Here is a 20,077-nt window from a genome sequence, read left to right as displayed (position 1 = left end):
CATGCAGGCTGAGCATGGCGGAAGGCCATGCTTAATGGCAGTTACTGTTGTAATGTAATTAGTGATGTCATCATTGATGTCATCATCGTGGTCATAGTCTGTGCAACAAAGGGCGCAAAGATAAAGTGGTTTTAGCTGAATTTCCACAGTTGTGTTGCATTAAGTTCTCACCTTAACGTCCTTGCAACTAAAGTTTTTTCCTTGAATATGTATATATATATATATATATATTAGACTTATTATCTAATGTGTCTCTGCCTGTACACTCTTCGGTGCTTGTGGTGAAGATGGGGACATCAGCTGTGCAGTGACCCATCACATTACTCTTTGAGATGTATAGGTTGCGCCTAACATGAGCGGGATGCAGGCACTGCACCATGCCCCATCTTCCTAGACTGATTATTAAAAACTGTGTGATGCCAATCATGTAAGTGTGAGATGAGAATATGTCTCTCTGATATGTGTTGAACTGAAAGCGCTCTCTTCTTGAAGTGATATTATATTGCTGAAAGTGTGATGAAGTAAACTGAAAGTGTGTGTGTGTGTGTGTGTGTGTGTGTGTGTGTGTTTGTGTTTGTGTGTTTCATAGTCCTCATCTGGTTTCAGTGCCTAGCCATATGCAGAGCAATGCATAGGAGTGCCTGTGTCTTTTGACCCAACTTTACAACTGAGAGAATGAGATGTTGGTATAAGAATAGATTAGTTTACCATTGGTATACATTGCATATTTGAAGACCATGTCAGATCAATACTTTGATTGGATATTCAGGAACACGAATAGAGTGTGGAACCAGGGGTGGACCGGGAACCAAAAGCAGCCCAGGAAATAATTTGCAAAGTGGCCCCATATTACACAATTTCAGCAAGCCCGACCCTTTTCCTATGAGAACATTTGGAAATACCACACAAAAGAGACCCAGGATGTGGTGGCCTAGCGGGACATCTCCAGAGTTCCCTAAAGGCCAGTCCACCCGTGAGTGCAACCGGTACATCCTGATTAGCTTTCAGTGAGTACTTCCACGCAGAACACCAGTGAGCAAGTTGGGAAACCTACCAACTAATCACAGGGGGAGGGCCAATTTAGAAGACCTGCAGAATAACCTCTTGGGGAGGCACTGTGACCACCAAGGCAGGTAGCAACTGAGAAACGTGAGTCTGCAAATAGTCATAGAAAGAAGACTGGCGCCTCTCCATATATCAAGCAAGGACAGTTGAAAAATGACTTAAAGAAGCCTTGAGGCTTATCACAGGGTAATGTAGTGGACATGTCTATACTACATCTGTATTTAACCCTTTGAAGAGTTCTGCAATGTGATTTCCTGTCGGCCAAAATGGCTGCATTATGAGTTTTTGATTGATCCATAATGTCAGGCCTCTTTTCATGCTATAGATCTAAATAGTACATGATCCAGGTAAGCCATGGCTGCCTATGGCGGAAAGTGAGGCATTAACCTGGGTAGACGCTACACACACAATCCAGACCTCAAAGAATGTACTTTGTTAAGTAAGCCCTTTGGAGGTAAATAATTGAAAGCGTACGATCCAAGGAGAGTCGGAAGGAGAGATTGCTGAGACGATAACTGTGACTGGTGAAGACGTAAGCTTGTATGTTTCCCAAAAACCGTAAAGGGAAAAATATAAGAACATGTTTGATTCCTTCAAAGATAGAAGAGGGGAAACCCAAGTGGATATAGTCTAAGTGAATAATGCAAGAAGAGGTTTGAGACATTCTATTCGGGCATACCAAGGCAGAGTCCCTCAACAAGGATGAACGGGATACGACGAGAGACAAGACATGATGAAATAGGGAATTCTGGAACTCCAACTTCCAGCCAAAGGCTACATGGATAATAGCATTTATGCTAATAAAAGCGTGGGACGAGCATTAAGATCCGGTACGAGGTGACTGAAGGAGAGGATCTGTACTCGTGTTGTGAAACGTCATGTGTTGAAGTGATTAGAGGCTGGAACCCTTCCTCTATATTAATGGATAGATTCCAAAAACTTGAAATCTAAATAAAGATTGAATTGTAAAGAACTCTAGAGAGTTGTGATCACTCACCTATGGGGGCAACACTTGTAGAATTTTTCAGTATCTTGTGTCTGTAGTGCTCCAGAAGAGAAATGACATGAAGCCGATAACGATCAAGCAGAATTAGGACAACATCTTCTATCAGTGGACAGTTGGAAAATCCTTCTCCTGGAACAGAACAAAATTCCATGCAACAACTTGAGACTGTGCAGAGTATATTCTCAATTAAGGTATAAGAGAGTCCCTGAAGCCAGTGTCTGGCCTATGTTAAGTGATTTCGGCTTTTGAGGGCCATATGTTGGAGAAGCTTGAAAGGCCGGCCCTGGAAAAGCCATCAATGACAGAGAAATCAATGAAGAGAAGATGATGTTTGTGAGCCTTTTGGGGCGGGGGCAGGATCTAAGGGTTTAAGAAAGTGAAGCTAAATTGGTGAAGTCAGTGATGATAGTTACATATATAATAAAAAGTTCTGGGAGGTGTCCAATCTTGGGTGGATTAAGGTCATCACTGTGTTGGATACAAATCGGGTGATTTTGTAGGAACCTGGTAGTTTCTGTTTGAGGGTCTTTGTTGGGACATGGTGGGATAGAAAGGAAGGGAGGGGGGTCAGGAAAAAGGAAGGACAGATGCTCTTTAAAGTGATTAATCGACATAAGCAAGGTGTCAAGTGCTGGACTCAAATGTTCATGTCGCTTGCATTGTCTGAGAGAGACGTGAAGGTCAGGGTAATCCTTCCCCAAAGCAAACAGGGCAAGCATGAACGCATGGATGAACCCTAAAAGAAGAAAAGTCCTGGCTCAACAAAACTGGATGCAGGTGGATTGACGGTGAGGCACCAGAACAGGCGTAAAAGAACGAGGAGGATGTAGCTGATAATTCTCAGGGATTGGCAGAGACTGCCCAAGGTGAGCTAGGTAAAGCTTGGAGCAGGAAGACTGGAAGAGAGTGGACTCATTAAGTACTGGGACGAGGGAGAGACCAATTGATTCATTGGAGAATCTAAAGATCAGTACTGGGATGAGGCATCCATGCAGCAGCATAGAGAGCACTCAAGATATGATACATGATAGTTTATTTATATAGCGCCTGTACACAATGTGTTTCAAAGCGCTTCAATGCAAGGGAGGGAACAAGGAACAATACATTTACATTCTTACAGGCCATGCACAGTAAGGATGTGAAATTAACTATCGTACTCGGACTGACAACATTTCAGATAGTGCAAAAGCTAAGACATAGATAGGGAGGGGGAGAGTTGGAAGGAAAAGATATATGATATGATATGATATGATAGTTTATGGTATCTGGTCTTTCCATCTAAAGCCTAACCATCGAATACCACACCATCAAAAATAATTCATTGAATTGCCTTTCCATCGAAAAGCATATTCATTGCATCATTTTCGATGGATAGGGTTAGGGGTTAGGGTTGGGCTAGGGTTAGATTTAGGGTTAGATTACGGGTTGGGTTAGGTTTGGGTCTAGGGTTAGATTAAGGGTTAGATTAGGGTTTGGGTTAGGAGTTAGGGGTTAGGGATGGGGCTGGGGTTATGGTTACAGTTAGGGTTATGGGGGGGTGGGCATGGGGGCTGGAGGGGCTGGGGGGAACCCCCCAATACATATTTTTTAAAACACATTACAAGGAGTTGTCCAGTGCCTACATTTCAGCACTGGACAGCTTCATGTAACGTTTTGAGATAGAAAATCAAAGCATCGAAATGCTATCTTTTACATTTAAAAGTACATATCCATTTGATGGAAAAAGTTTTGATGGATATGTACTTTTAATGAAAAAGATAGAATGTCACGGCTTTTATTTTCGATGCATCTTTTTCGATGCATTGGCATTTCGGCACATAGTTTTTGATGCAATGACTATAAACCATAGTTTATGTATATAGCACCTATACACAAATGGAAACAGACAGGCGACTACCATACTAGGCCTGACGACATTTCTGGTAGAGCCGGATAAAAATAGAAAGGTGAGGGAGAGGGGTGCAGAAAAGGAGGGGCGGAACAAAGCAAACGACTATCGTACTAGGCCTGACGACATTTCAGATAATGCTGGAGGGGGCAGAACAAGTAAAGGGAGGGAGACGAGACAGATGAGGTTGCTATCATACAAGGGCCAGGGACAATTCTGATAGAGAAAGTGCATAGAAGAAAGTAAGGGGAGGAGGAGATATGAAAAGGGAGACAGGAAGAGGGGGAGAGAACAGAGAGTCGGCAGACAAAATGAGTGGAGAAGCAAGATGGGAGAGCAAATACAATTGCAGAAATCAGTAGTAACACATAATGTTGCAAGCCAGGATACAAGATGAAGATGGAAGAGCATGAATCAAGGCCACCATGAGAAACATGAACAGACAGTCTAGTTGTTCTCCAGAGCTGATTGGGCAAAAGCCAGTTAAAACTATAGCGGGAAATCATGAACGAGAGAGAGTCCCTCCCTGGAGGATCCACGTGCATGGGGAAAGCTCGGTCGGTGGAGAACCGGAGCAGCTACAGAAGAGCTTACTCAGAAGGCAGAGAGGCTCTTACCTGGGCTGATGCAAAAGGACCACCCAGCAAAGCAAAGCAGCGAACATCCAGGCAAGCCAAGCCATGGCACTGCGCAGTTGCAAAAACATGCACCCACTCTGGTCAGAGTCTGAGGCCCAAATCCACAAGAATGGGAACTCATGTAAACTGGGAACTCGGAAGTGCAAACCAAGACAGTGGGAGGAGATTCCCTCCTGGCAAAACTGAACCTTGAATTGTCAAAGGCTGAGAAAGGCTTGGGCTGAAGGGAGTCATTCCATGTAGACCGTGTGAACTCGCACTTTGTTATTTTTGTCAGAAAGGACCTGAGACCTGAAGAAGGGAGTATTCTAACAGGAAAAAGTTCCCTGGGTTGGAAACTGTGGCTCATTGTCCAGAAGAAGGGAGCCACTCTTCTCACCAAGAAGATTCACAACCCTTTTCTCTAAAGTTACAAGTGTAAGGGATGGAGGTAGGCATTTTGACCTGATGGTGGACTCTTTTTATTTACTTGGACATTCTGACCGACTCCTTAATTCCTTATTAGAGGCAGGGAAACCCCTCTTAGAGTTAGGGAGGGATAGGTTTCCTCTTCATTTTTGGTTAGAAATAGGAATTTGCCAATAACCATGCCACCATGCTAAGACTCGTACTTCTGCAGCCTGACAACATGTTCTGGGCTATAGCCCCCATCGGCTATGCAATCATCACCTCTTTCCATTGGTCATTTAGCACTTTCCAGGCACTGATAGGCTTGTTTCAATGTGCCTCAAAGACTGAGCTTCCCTACTCGACAAACACTTCCACTCTACTGCTCTCCAACTTTCTCTTTAAATACACACACCAACTGACACTGTTTGCCTCCTTTTAAATTGCATTGTAGGTCTTAATTACCTCCGTGAGGATATGGAGTGGGAAGCCATTTTCATTTTATCTGTGTGATTGGCCATGTATTAATCCCAACTCACAGATGTATGTGTTCTCTCTATTTCACTCTATTGCATTCAGGTGATGCAACTCTCCATCATTGCTGTGTTAATTTATGGCATGCTGTTAGTGGGCTTAAAAACAGCAGCTGCCATCTTGAAGTTGGGCATCCTTGACACTGTGTCTGCGCTTCTCTGGGAGCCTCTCTTCTTCCTTCCTAGCTGAGGACAAGTGCTATGTGTGGATAGGGAAGTCACTGCACCTCTACTGCATGCCAAGTCCCAGTGTGTGGGGCGGTGGGTGAAGGAGGCTGCGGGCAGAATGCTTCAGCACGAGCGGCTTGCAGGCTTCCATCCCCGCCATATATGCTACTTGAGATATAGCTTTGCGGAAGAAGTGCTGTGCTCTAAATTATCCTAGCTACCCAATCGTTCTAGCACTCCACTGGTGTCCTACTGTTGACTCTGAAAACATGTGAAAATACCTAAAAGCAATAGAAGGTTTTATATGTAATATTAGTTTCTCAATAACAATAGCCCAAACATTAGAAAATTCGATTGTATCATATGTTTAGAGTAACAGTCCACTCCATGATTTTTCTGAGGGCAGTGCAAACTGCATGATGTTTCTGATGTCCATCGTTAATGCTCTTTGACCTCTTTGCGGTGTGAAAGTTGAATCGTCAGACTGTATCTGTGATGTTCTCATTCAGCTTTATGTACCAGCTAATGGCCTTCTTTAGAGCTCCCTTACAAAGTAGGTTGTGCTTGTGGAAGTGGGTGTTGGTGCTCCCCCTTGCACCACATCCAGAGGTTGAGTCACATTTTGAGTTTCTTTCCCGTACCCCAGAGCCTCCTGGTGCCCACTTTCCTGTCCTGCCCTTCACCAGTGACTTTGCCGTAGGATGTACATCTGGGCATAACTGAGTGAAAATCAGCATATTTAGAAGGGCATTACTGCTGTGCAAACTCAATACAATGATGGTCTGTGGATAATGAGGACAGCCATCTTTCTTTTCTTGTGCCGACCGGAATACTTTAACAAAATTAAGTCCCACTTCAACAGTTCCATTGGTCATTTGTTTCTCTGCTTCCCTTCTTGCTCCTTATGTTGCATTTGGCTTCAAGGAAGAGATGATGGTCTGTTCCTGCATTTCCCTGAACTGCACAGCCCTACCATGCATGGCCTTCTAGCTCCCTTCTGAGCCTGTTCTTTATACTGTACATACAGTCCTCTAGTTCTAATGTTGACCTAATAGTACACGATGACTGCACCTTGTAAGTCCTTTGATATGATTCCCGCCCTTTCTGTTTTGACCAGGTCATGATGTGCCCTGTGCAAATCATCCAAAACCAAAACATTTGCAGGCCTGACACAGTATATACACCTGCTGAATTATGTGCGTGTGACACCCTGTCTTGGAATCAGTCTATGAACTGTTTGGCTTTATCCTCTGTTTTGTTTTCCTCTCTCTTCTCTCTATATTCATCCTCAAAGCAGACAACAGATGACATAGTCTCCTCCGCCGAATGTTCCAGCGACGACGAGGACATCACAGAATGTGAACCTAGCACTGGTAAGACAGGTCAGTTTCAATTTGCTTGCTACTGTATCTTTCGTTTGTCACTACAATTGAGTCATATTGGGTATATATAGATACGGGTGTCTGTACCTATTGCGTGCGTGTATATATATATATATATATATATATATATATATATATATATATATATGTATATATGCGTACGTACATACATAAATACATAATGGATTGAAAAAAGTAGCATCACATCCCATGGGACCGCAGCTAAACAAATTATCCCAAAATTCCTGGGACTTGTAAAGTTAAGACCAAGGGTACTTAAAAATAACTGTGATTCATAAATATTAAGCCAATCTTAATTTATAACTATTGACTGGATTCCCAAGGCTCCAGAGTCTTGTTTAAAATAAGGCCTTAAACCATGGGCACAGGTTCATGTATTTCAAATTCCTCACAATCCTGTTCATTGGTATGCAGCCATGCCATTGGGCCCACGCGAGCCATGGGAGTCGGCATGCAGTTGACACAGTCTCCATTTTCATGCTAACACTGCTTTCTGTGTGGAGAGTTGCACGCAGGGAGAATGTGGTTTTGGGTTAAGGGTACCGGGGTGGGTGAGCAGAGAGGTTGCACCACCCGCACAGCTGGGGACTGTGTCAACTGTGGTGATGCGGCAAAATGTATCTGGGGTTTGGCACGTCGGAGAAACAGGGTTAGAACGTATGATCCACCTTTAGCCGACAAGCCCCCTGCTTAGAAATAGATACATTTTGAAATGTTTGAGCATTGTTTGATTTGATTATTATTTTTAATTTCTTGGGAGTGGGTGGGGTTTAAATGTAAAAGTAAAGGCCTGAATTTATAGAGAATGATATGAACCCCTTTCTCGGGCAAACCTTGGGTGCCTTATTATGAGCTGGGCATTGTTGGCAGACATCAGATATTAAGGAATTTCTGTGTACATGGCGTTTTATTTTATTTTATTTTTATTTTTTGCTTTGGTTCTATAAATATGCAAAAAAAAAGTTGTCAGCACTTCAGATATTCTTTTTTTCTTCTCACTAAAAAAAATATGAAATTATGATTCTAGTCACCTGAAGTTTTTAACATCTAAATACTAATCAAAGGCAACTGACTATTTGAAAATTGAGAACAAAAACAATTGTTCCTACAAGCTGTACCCATTGTCTGAGGTACAACCTGGCTGTTTTTAACCTGGCTGGCTCTGTTGGTGGAGGTGCTTCGGGAAACCCAGTGAGGCTCTAGAATGGTGGGTCTAGTCGTGGACTTGTGACCCGATCTATGACGTGGCCAACCTCTAGGCTTAGTCAACTAACTCTCTTTGATGCCAAATCTCTATGGGTGATGGTTAAGCTGGCTGATCGCCGTTACAAGGGTAATCTCTGAAAACAATGCCCCTGGTTGGCCCAGTCAACATTAGTGAGGGGCAGAATCACATAACATTTTAATTCCGTCGAATGTTGGAAATTCTCCCCATTTTACTTCGGCAGTTAGTTAAATTCCACAATGCTATCCTTTTTTTATAGGCTTTTAACACGTCTCTGGTCTTCTGGCACATGAGCAGAATCCCAGAACGGTAACATTTCTGGAATCCCAATGGCTTTTCTCAAAAACCGTTCTGTGGAATATTCTACAATATCTTTGGAACTCCAGGCATTCCTGCTGAGCGTTCCATGGATTGGATAAGGTCATCTCGGTCCAACTTCGGAACCCGCTATCGGCATTTCCGGACGATCATTGAGAGTTTTCTCTGAATTTCCAGTGCCCTAATACCTATCCTTCCTAAAGAGCTTTCACGTCTCTATCAATGTTCGGCATCTGTGGCGGCTCCATGGGTCAGAACGTTATCTGTGGTCCCTGTCTTTCCATGAACCTTCCTTGACAGTACGTAGTACTCTCTCAATAGTCAACGTCTCAAACATTTGCCCGGCATCAATGCGCTGGACACTATCATTGCATCATGCTTATTACTAATATTACCTCAAGCCCCAAATGCTGCAGTTCTGTCTCTGTGATTCATGAACAGGAGTCATCAGGACCATATTGGCGGTGGATATCTGACATGGGCAGTTCCGGATAAGTTGTGAGGGTTCCATTTGAGTATCAATTCAGCCAGTCCTTTGGAGATCTCGGGATGTGCTTCGGATGGGCCACTCTAATCATTCTTATGGGCTCTCACAACCTATTTGTTAATTCAGCCCCGTTGCAGATTCTTTCCCTATGGTTCCCACTGCGGTTTCAACATATCAGATGTACAATATTTTCTGAGGGGTTACTGGGATTCTCTCAATTTTCCAGTTCTAAAAAGACTCACAGAATTTTACCAATGCATCTGGTCTCGACCTCCTCCAAGAGTTCATTGAACTATTCCAATATTACCCCAAAAAAGTCATGAAAGGTTTTGATTGGATCCTTGGATGGAAATGGTGAGAGAGAGATCAAGTATTTGGGGCTGTCGGGTGCAGATCCACTTCCTGCGAAGACACGTGCAAACCATGGGAGTCCCTCAGGGGCAGGGGGTGAGGTGCATTTGCTGTGAATTGTGTGGTCATTTTGGCTTGCCTGTGCCAGTTCTTTCATGGACCTGTACACATGGGAAAGTGTTCCACATTCTATGTATAGGGCACGTGAAAGACACAACACCCATTAATCAATAAAGGTAAAATAAAAGCTTGGATAGGCAGAATAAAGAATGGACATGGGGACTCGGAGACTTCATAAAAAAATATTACAACCTTGCACAAGTTGCAGGGCCAGTGCAAGACGTTGCAGTTCATCAAATCTCAAATACTTTAAATATCATAAGCTTTTGTTTTAATGTTAAGGCTCTAGAATGGCTGACCTTCATCCTAAAAAAACATTCTTCCCATGTCATCCTGGGTACCTTGTTCTCTCCTACTTCCTTCTCCTCTTGTGGTGTCCCCCAGGGCTCTATCCTCTCACCTTGGCTCTTTAACATCTATCTTGCTCAGCTGGCACTCCTCATCTCCTCCTTCTCCCCCAACTTCAAGCGTTATGCAGACGACCCCCAACTCTTTTTCAGACTTCCTGCTGACTCAGTCGCACATTCCTTCATCCCTGACTGCCTGTCTGCCATCTAGGCCCGGTGCACTTCCAATGATCTCTGCCTCAATGCCAGAAACACTGAGATCTTTTCGATTGGGACCCATGCTCCCTCCTTTTTCCCTTCTCTCTGGCCTCCCACCTTGGGCTCTCTCCCAGCTCATTCCTGTGAAGCTAGAAACCTTGGAGTCATCTTTGACTCCTCTCTCTCCTCCCTCCTACTCATGGCATTGCCAAGAAGTCCCACTTCCAACTCTTCCTTCTCAGAGGAATTCTCCCATTTATCACCTTCCCCCAGAAGCTCATTGTTTCCAGAGCCCTGGTTCTCTCTAGGCTTGACTATTGTAACAGCCTCCTCCTCAATCTACTTTCTTCCACTCTGTGACCCCTTCAACTAATCCAGAATAGGGCAGCAAGACTTATCATTGGCCTCAAGCCCAGTGACTGCATCTATCCTGCCCAAAAAAGCCGCCACTGGCTCCTTGTTGCTGCATGGATCAAATTCAAATCCCACTGCATCATCCACAGGGCTGTCTGTGGCAGGGGACCACACCATCTGCAACTTTATTTTACCAAATACTCTCCTTATAGACCTCAGTGTGTAAAGTGTTTAAACAGAGAACAGGAGAACTTTCATTTTCCTCTTCTTCTGGAACAGCCTCCCTCTCCCTCTGCGTCTTGAGCAGGACCTTCTGAAGTTCCGAAAGCACCCCAAGACACTCCTTGTTTCTTCTTCCCTTCCTCCTTATTCTGCTAATCCCACAGTTGCTGTGATTGGTGTTGTGGGCCCTTATGCATCCTCTGGGCCTCGAACCATTCAGACCCAATCTCCCCAGCATCTATCTTCCTCAGCACTTGCCTCGGCACACCCTCCTCACTGGAGATTTGCACTTTCCACCCAACGTGGACCACTTACCATACCTTGCACTTCATCTGTGGCTCGCCTCGAGCACGGACACCACAGCACCTACCCCACTGCCCTCTTCCTTCCTGTACTTGCACATTCAGAATACTCATATGGCACAATAGGTGTGTACGTTGCTTCCCCTCTGTATTTCTTGTATTTAATTGTACTACTATCCCATGTTCCCTCCCTCCTGCCCAGTGGGCGCTTTGAAACAGAATGTGTTTCCTGTATAACCGCCTAACAAGCCAACAATAAATACATAAATACATGTTATAACTAAATTCTGATTTGTAGGTTCTTCATGGAATTTGGTTCCTCCCTTTTCCAAAGGAATTACCTATTGGTTCAAGAATTGACCATTGGAACAACCCAGCACTATAGCAATGTGCTGGTCGGAGCAGATATAGGTCAACGCTATGTTGCGTCTCTGTATCAATTGGCTGGTAGGAACATGTAGAGGTCAACGTTATGGAACTTCTCTATAGCAATGGCCTGGTAGGTGCCAATAGAGGTCACCGCTATGTTACTTCTCTATAGCAATCTGCTGGTAGGAGCAGATAGAGGTCAACGCTACGCTACACCTCTACAGCAATGGGCTAGTAGAAACAGATAGAGATCAACACTATGGAACTTCTCTACAGCAATGGCCTGGTAGGGCCAATAGAGGTCCCCGCGATGTTACTTATCTATAGCAATCTGCTGGTAGGAGCAGATAGAGGTCAACGCTATGCTGCACCTCTATAGCAATGGGCTGGTAGGTGCCAATAGAGGTCAATACTATGCTACACCTCTATAGCAATGGGCTGGTAGGAATAGATAGAGATCAACACTATGGAACTTCTGTATAGCAATGGCCTGCTAGGCGCCAATAGAGGTCACCGCTATGTTACTTCTCTATAGCAATCTGCTGGTAGGAGCAGATAGAGGTCAACGCTATGCTGCGCCTCTATAACAATGGTCTGGTAGGAACAGATAGAGGTGAATGCTATGCTGCACCTCTATAGCAATGGGCTGGTAGGTGTCAATATAGGTCAACGCTATGTTGTGTCTCTGTAGCAATGGCCTGTTAGGAGCAGATGAGGGTCAATGCTATGACACGTCTGTCTGTGTGTCTGTGACACTTGTCTGCCCTGGCCAGATACTGGGGAGATCGAAGCTGCTTCTCTGCAGCCTGGGTGTCACATAGCCAGGTCTCACAAATGACCTCACATATCGAGACACGTCGAATGAGGACTTTAATGAGTGAAGCTCGGGTTCTCCCCAGAGCGTAACAATTAGCAATGAAGGATTGGTTCTGCACTCCACAGGTTTGCAAGGAACAGTAGGGCAGGCCGGGGACAGGGCTTGGCCATAAAGGAGTAATGTTAGTCCTCTGCTGCCTGGAGCCAGTCGCTGAGCTACTTAAGGGAATCGCTAGACAGCCAGATGGCTGATAACTCTCCCCTTTTATAGCAATACGGCATTAAAAAGTATTCATTAAATTCCAAAGCAGGAATTCTGTGGTGCTTAATCAAGAGCTTGTTGGGAAAGGCCAGCCACTCTGCCTTTGTCATCACAAAGAGTGGGGTTTTCATGAATCTGCTGCCAGGTTTCACCAGGTGTTGAAATGCATCCATATTGGTTGGAGAGGCCTTTTGGGGTGGCAGGGGTGTAGTGACCTTGTTCTTCTCAGATCATGTGTTGATGGCATTAACACATCTTGATAGTGAAGCAGCTTGAAACCCCAGGGTAAAATCATGTGTTTGTTTTCTCAAGTTAGTTAATTGGCCATGTGTGGCTAAAGGCCCTTCTACACATCAGCCATGTTTTCCTTATCTAAGGCTCAGAGAGGTGAGGTCTGGCGTTATTGAAAAGAAATGTTGACTAGAAAGTCGAGGTGCATTTGTTTAGGGGTCTGCAACCTTTGGCTCTCTAGATGTTTTGGACTACAACGCCCATCGACCTTACACAGCCGACCCAATGGTGAGGGATTATGGGAATTGTAGTCCAAAACACCAGGAGATCCACAGGTTCGCAGACCACTGGTTTAGAGCATGGTTATTCATAATGTGGCCCTGCAGATGTTCTGGACTACAACTCCCACAACCCTTCCCTGCTGACTGTTAGCTGGTGTTAAGGAGAGTTGAAGACCAAAACATCTGGAGAGGCACACAGCAACTCAACATGGTGTTGAGTATCTACCACCGTCAGTGCTTTAAAATCAAGAAAATAAAATGTATTTGCCCCATCTTCGTCTGTGTCTGATTTGGGCTGAGACGCGTTAACGTTAATTTTTCGACTGAAAAATTGCCCTTCTGCTCGGCGGGGGTCTTGTATTGAAGTATTTGCACCTTGGGTGGGTGTGCCGACCAATCAGATTGCTCAAAATACAGGCTTTGCGTGCCTGCATTAAAATCAGGCTCAACATTTCGCAACTAGTTCTCCCATTAGTTTCAGGCTTCTAGTAGTTTTTTCCCAATTAACAAAGAATCCGTTTGCACTACTTGCATTCTTCCCTATGATAAGTTTTCTTTATTTCCATGGTGGACATTTTGAATTGCAAGTTTGTTTTCATTAAGGAAAGCATGCTTGTCTGTGGGTATTTGTTCATCAATGAAAGTGTTCCGATTAGCTCTGATGCAATCACATTCTAACCCTCAGCTATGTGCTCTGTTAGCACTCACGCTACTAGAGCCGACAAATCGAATGCGCACCGTCTGGGCATGACGCCCATTACACAAGACAATAATTTGCACTCATTAACTCTTCAATTTGAACAACACTGGCTTTGGTTTATCTGCTCTTTTTTCTTCAATCCAGAGCACTCTGTGTTATCTTTGCAGCCAATGTGAAAAAGTCAGGTTTCTCACTGCTGTCCAGGTTGCCCAGTGTATGCAATTTTGAGATTGGCAGTGTTAGAGTGTGGTTGGTGGCCTTCTGCATCCTGGACAATGTAGTATTTATTGTCTTTCGTTGAGACCACCACGTGAAGATGCATGTTTGATGTTCACCTGTAACCCAGATCTTGAGCCAGGCCTATTTGCCCTCCTCTCAATCCGTTGCATTTTGGTAATTGTTTTAGGGCCGCTTTTGCAATAGAAAAACAGGTGAAAGCCGTGAAAAGTATGGAAAATACGACGTCTGACGTCTTCTCATAATGCCATTCTATTGAAATTGACAAAGGTGAATAGCAAGAGTAGACAATGAAATTGAACTAGGGCAGCAGCTGAACTTACTTGCTGCAGTTAAACCAAAACTTGTTAGCTGAATGATAAAGAAATTGAATATTTTTAGAATTCTTAAATGTTCTGCTCAATGGCAAATATTACAGAGTAAACAAAAGCAATTGAAACACGCATTTATATTTGTTTTAGAAAAACTTAACAAGCACTTGTAAACTACCTAACTTTAACCGCAATTTACAAAAAAATAAAGGCTCTTGTAATGTTTAGGCTCGGCCAAACCAGGTTTAGCCATTGACCTGCTCTTTTGTGGTTTGTATTGGCATGCCACAAGCGAGATGGCCCACCAGTACGTACATCCTTTCTACAGCCGCCTGCAGGGTCTAAAAACAGCCTCGTGAAAAAAGAAAATGAAAGTCAGTCATTTGATTGGTGATTTCTCTTCAGAGGTGTCTTATTTGTTTTTTAGAACTGCCTATGCCCCAGGAGGCATAACTGCAGAACTATACATGATTGTATTTAAGATATCAGCAACCACTCTCATCCAACCACAATTTTACACAGAAATTCACAACCTCATTCTAACCTTTAGTACCAGCTCACCTGGACACATGCATGCAACTATGAATGTCCTGTTTTTTTTTTTCTTTGTCTTGAAGAAAGACTGCATATTTGGTTTTATTTGAGCTTTCCTTCCATTTCTTATTGAAAAATTAACAATTTTAATACCTTGTCCAATCAACCTTGAAATGACTTGTACATATATAAATATATACATAAAACTGTAAATATATACACACGAGGGTGTACATATTTAAAATAAAACATTTTCTGTCGTTTCACCGCATCTTGTGCCGCATGGTTTTTTGGTGACATATATTGATTTTAATTTTTCTTCTTTTTGACATTTTGTCCATTGCGTGTTACATACCATTTTTACAATGTTTCTTTGTGCATTCTGTTGATATCATTGTTGCATTTTTTACAACCAACATTGTCAAAATCAATTATATATTTATAATTCAAGGCAACAAAATCTTTTTCTTGCCATCAATTATTTTTAGTACAAAAAGAAAACCTATTTTGTCCCCAAAAATTGATAATCTCTGGCCTAAAAAAGACCAAGTGGAGCTCTAAAAATTCCCAAGGAAGTTGTGTGGGAAAGAATGAGTTTTTCGTACTTCTGAACCTCTTTCTACTTTCTGCTGTCTTTCATTTATGATTGTTTCACTTTCTCCCTAAATTTATTTAAATTTTTTTGGAACTTCTGCACAAAATATTGATCTGAGCCAATGCAATATCCATTTGAAAAGTCACCATGAAGGTTCGCTAGAGGATGGGAGTCCCTTAATCTGAGCACCTCCAAAAAACACGTAGACTATTTTCAATTCAGAACCATGTTTTGCGTTGAAAATCTTTCATTTTTGCAAGGACATTTCTCAGAATTGCTTTAAATTCCAAAGTAGTTTTCATTTAATGAAACCCCTTTTCTCATGGCCAATTCCATGAAATTGCATATGAAAATGTATGCAGAATTCAGCTATATTTCACGTTCTGTACAAATGTACCAACAACAGAAGACAACTATTTTTCAAAACGTTCCACGCACAAATCAGTGCCATGTTCAGAAAAACTGACGTTTAAGTCAACACAAGCATGGGGGTCATGTGTACAGCAGTGGTCTTCATCGTAGAGTAGAAGAGTGCACACTGGAAAAGATGTGTGTACAAGAAAGCAATGTGTACACGAACACCACAGTTTACACAGTAAGGAAAGTGCGCATAGTATCAGAAGTGTGTACCTCTCAGAAGTGTTTGAATAGGAACATATACAACTATAGAGTAACAAAGGAGCGTGTACAATAACAAACCTATGCTCAGTCATACAAGTGTGCCCATTGAAAATTGTGAGTGTACATTAAACATTGTGTACAATAAGAGATTTAAGGAGAGTGTGTGCAATTTACAAATAGTGTGCAGAGTAACAATTTGGTGTACACCATGGGGGTCATTACGCCCTGGGCGCAAAGGGATACCGGGCATCGGTAATGACACCGGTGCCGGTAATCCCTTTGCGCCCTGTTCCGAGGTCTCTTAGCGGGTCCCTTCCTTAACGTACCTGGTTTTACCAGGCGTTAAGGACGGGACCCGTAAAGGGATACTGGGGTCAATAACGGGACCACAATTTATGGTACCGTTATTGACGCCTTCCCTCTTCCCATTGAGCCCTATGGGGGCTCAAATGGGAATGGGGTATGGCTTTTCAAATGGGGATTTACCAGTCCCGCCAAGGTCGGACTGGACCGGTAAGTCCCCATACCACCAAGTCGGTGGCGGTACCGGTATTGGTGCTAGTCATGGCGCTAATAGCGCCATGACTAGCACCAACCTCGGAATGAGGGACCATGTTTGCCAACATGACCCATTCCATTCTGTAGGTGCTTATCCAGTCCTGTTTTTTTTTTCTTTGCATTCTGGGACTTGTAATCCGAGTTTTATAATGGGGAAAGTGGAACTACAAGTCCCAGAATGCAAAGAAATAATCAGGACTGGATAAGCACCTACAGACTGGAATGAGTCATGTTGGCAAGTATGGTACACTAAGTCACAGTTACAGCTCCCCAATCATTATAAGTGGCACAGATGTATGCCCAGTAACAGGATTAGTTGATTTGTAACACGCGCATGAGTTACTGGAGAGATGGCCTGATTGCAGGGCATGGTGAGTTGTTGAGCACAACCGCCTATGGGCACGGAAGCCAGTGGGTACATTGCCCCATTGTATTGGTTCAGAGACAGTAGCAAAGCAAACACTTTGGGACAGCACCTCTGCCCAGTGGTGGACTGGCTAACGGGGAAATCGGGTCATTTCCCGGTGGGCCTCTGCACCATGGGCCTCTTTTGAGTGGGATGAAGTAAGGAATTTGTTGCAAAGCTTCCAGTTTATGTTACTATGGGGTCACTTAGAAAAATACTTCCAGGGCCTCGTTTGGATCCCCGTCCAGCCCTACCTCTGCCACTGGCAAGAGCATGGGCAGCAGAAAGTGATCGTATGTGCAGAATTAAGTGCAAACCATGGGACATTTTCAGAAGCCAATGCACTTACGTAAAAACATAGTGTAATAAGATGCTAAACAAGAGTTCTTGACCCATGTGTTTGGAAATAAGGATGTTTTGACCTTTGAAAGCAGGGACCCGTTTTAAGGTTCTGGGTGTAGACACTGGTCGAACCTCTGGGTTGGATGCGGGCCACTTAAGATCCTTCTGGTCCTGTATTACAAAAAATGTGCACCGATTTAAGTGCAATTTCGCAAGTCTTAACAGTATGGAAACATTCCCAAAGTGCAACCAGTCTATTCTTTTAATGCCTTTTTGGACCTGGCAAATAAGTGCCCGCGTATTTGTAGAAATATTTATTTATTGCACTTGCCATTTTTTCCCTAGTGATAATACTGTGCACTATTGCACTTGCCATTTTTCCCTAGTGATAATACTGTGCACTATTGCACTTGCCATTTTTCCCTAGTGATAATACTGTGCACTATTGCACTTGCCATTTTTTCCCTAGTGATAATACTGTGCACTATTGCACTTGCCATTTTTTCCCTAGTGATAATACTGTGCACTATTGCACTTGCCATTTTTTCCCTAGTGATAATACTGTGCACTATTGCACTTGCACTATTGCAAGGTGTCTGTAATATAGCTGCTGAGGTCTTAATGTAGGACAGCGACTGGCAACCTTTGATCTTGGTGTTTTAGACTACAACGCTCAGCAGTCCCACCCACCATAAATAATGGTGAGGAATCATGGGAGTTGTAGTGTAAAACACCTGGACCGCCGCAGGTTAAAGCCCCATGCTGTAGGAACTTCATTGGAGGTAGGTGGAGGCGGGATCTCTGAGAAGGACACGTCTTTATCCTTTCATAGAAGATTTATCAGCCCTCCTCTTTCCTTGTGAAGGTCATGGAGGACCAACAATTTCCAAGTTTGACCCTATTATGCTAGACACAGCTCACAGAGGAGACTCTGCTCCTTTTCTGGGAGCTTCCTTTTCTGGGAGCTGTGTCGCTTAGCTCACTCACACATATGCATACTTGCCAACATGACCCATTCCATTCTGTAGTTGCTTATCCAGTCCTGTTTTTTTCTTTGCATTCTGGGACTTGTAGTCCAAGTTTTATAATGGGGAAAGTGGAACTACAAGTCCCAGACTGCAAACAATCAATCAGGACTGGATAAGCACCGACAGACTGGAATGGGTCATGTTGGCAAGTATGCATTTGTGACCTGTGATCAGATAAAGGCCAACTCACTCTCTTCCAGCGAGCCAAACTCCTCTAAGCCCGGCTACAAACATTTCTAACACACTTGAGCACCAGTCCAGAAAAGAGATCCAAGTATACAGACCTTCAAGGTGCAGATGGCATAGAAAGAATTTTATTGGCACAAAGGCACACGCTGTTTATTACCTGTGGTCCATTGTGTGTGTTGTGTTTGGCATGCCATCATTTGCGCGGCACCTGGCGAGCGACCGTCGCCGGTGCCGGCGCATGGACCGCAGTGACGTCCTCATCTTTTATCATGGCTATGCATCCAGGGTCACCTAGCAATTCTGCAGTGTATGTGGGGGGCGGGGGTCTGTGTTTTAATGGCAGACAGGGAGAAGGTTATTTTATTTCCCATCTCATGGGAGGGGTGGGGATCTGGGATGAGTTTTGTGGGGGGGCCTTTGAGCTGCCTTTGTGTGCAGCCCTTTCAGTGTGTGCATGGGGGTAGGGCGAGGGTAGGTCCCCTGACCTTTTCTTCTTTCTCGGTAGCTCTGTTGTACTGTACGGGCCTTGATGACCAAGGGGTTCTGCCATGCACACAGAATGTCAGAACCCCTTGGGCGAACAAGGTTCCATATGTCTTGTCTGCCCATCTTGTCTGTCTGTCTTATAGATGTTTAATGATGTTTAATGTGTGTGGTTCTTTTCTCTATCTTGTAATATGTTATTTGATTCCCCCTTCCCCCTCCTTTACCCTCCCTACCCCCTGAACCGCATCCCCTTCCCTCGCCTCCTTTTGACTTGAAGGAAATTCCGCAGTGGGAAGGCAGAAGCTTCCATGAGAGGCTCTGACTCCTGAATAACTGGGCTTGGTGCAGGAAAGAGTCAATCCGAAGTTGTCCCTTAAGAGGTCTATTGGGAGCAGGGGGATGGTGGGGTGTGTGTGTGTGTGTGTGTGTGTGTGTGTGTGTGTGTTTGTTTTTTGATTGAATGTGCCTCAACTCTGCTGCTCTTCCGGACTGTCAGGAAAATCACTGTAGTTCCTATTGGCCAGGATGTCTCCCAATCAAGTGTGAATGAGGTGCGCAGACATTTTATAATGGTGAACATTGTTTATAATTGGTTAATTATAACACGCTTAATACCCAGAGATTTCTAAGCGCGAACTGGGATGAACCTGTGTTGCTCCACGTCATCTTGCTTCGAAGAAGAGTGCGTTGCCCCTGAGCTGTCCTCCCGTCAGAGTGCACATCACCATCAACTTCTAAAGCCACATGTAAACTAGTGATTCTGTGTAAGAAACTTATACTAACTACCTGACTGCACATGTACAAAAATGGGACAATCAACATAGTGAAATCCCATTTTACAATAGACAACAGAGAAAAGGACCTTTGCAACTATACCCGTCTTCAAACGACCATTTAATTGTCTTGGGAAAGCTTTAAGTTGCAACGTCATATATTTATATTACAGTGAATGGTTTATTTTAATGCATGTTAGGGACCATATAGTTTCAGAGTGCCAGGGGCCGTGGAACCACTGAGGCAGGGAACAAGAATCTGCGTGTGAGCAGCACAACAGGTGAATAAAAGGAGGGAAGAGCGTGTGTGTGTGTGTGTGTGTATG

At 43.8% G+C, this 20,077-nt stretch overlaps 1 protein-coding gene across 45 annotated transcripts in view; it reads left to right on the top strand.

Moving 5' to 3' along the window:
- The window catches only part of NRXN3 (neurexin 3), a 2,596,979-nt gene that overhangs the window by 2,521,391 nt on the left and 55,511 nt on the right, over positions 1-20,077 (top strand). For 23 of the 45 annotated variants that reach the window (XR_011283788.1, XM_069637906.1, XM_069637885.1 and 20 more), the window contains one exon: positions 6,980-7,067. Coding sequence is in view for 41 of the 45 variants with exons in the window: in XM_069637906.1 (XP_069494007.1) it covers positions 6,980-7,067 (88 nt within the window). In the remaining 4 variants the exon portion in view is untranslated. The remainder of the gene's footprint in view (positions 1-6,979; positions 7,068-20,077) is intronic. The other 22 variants (XR_011283790.1, XM_069637907.1, XM_069637908.1 and 19 more) reach the window with 3 other exon arrangements.

Source organism: Ambystoma mexicanum, chromosome 14 (genome assembly GCF_040938575.1).
Source record: "Ambystoma mexicanum isolate Mex_15411 chromosome 14, UKY_AmexF1_1, whole genome shotgun sequence".
Classification (NCBI taxonomy): Eukaryota; Metazoa; Chordata; class Amphibia; order Caudata; family Ambystomatidae; genus Ambystoma; species Ambystoma mexicanum.
This window is presented reverse-complemented; position numbering and strand designations above follow the sequence as displayed.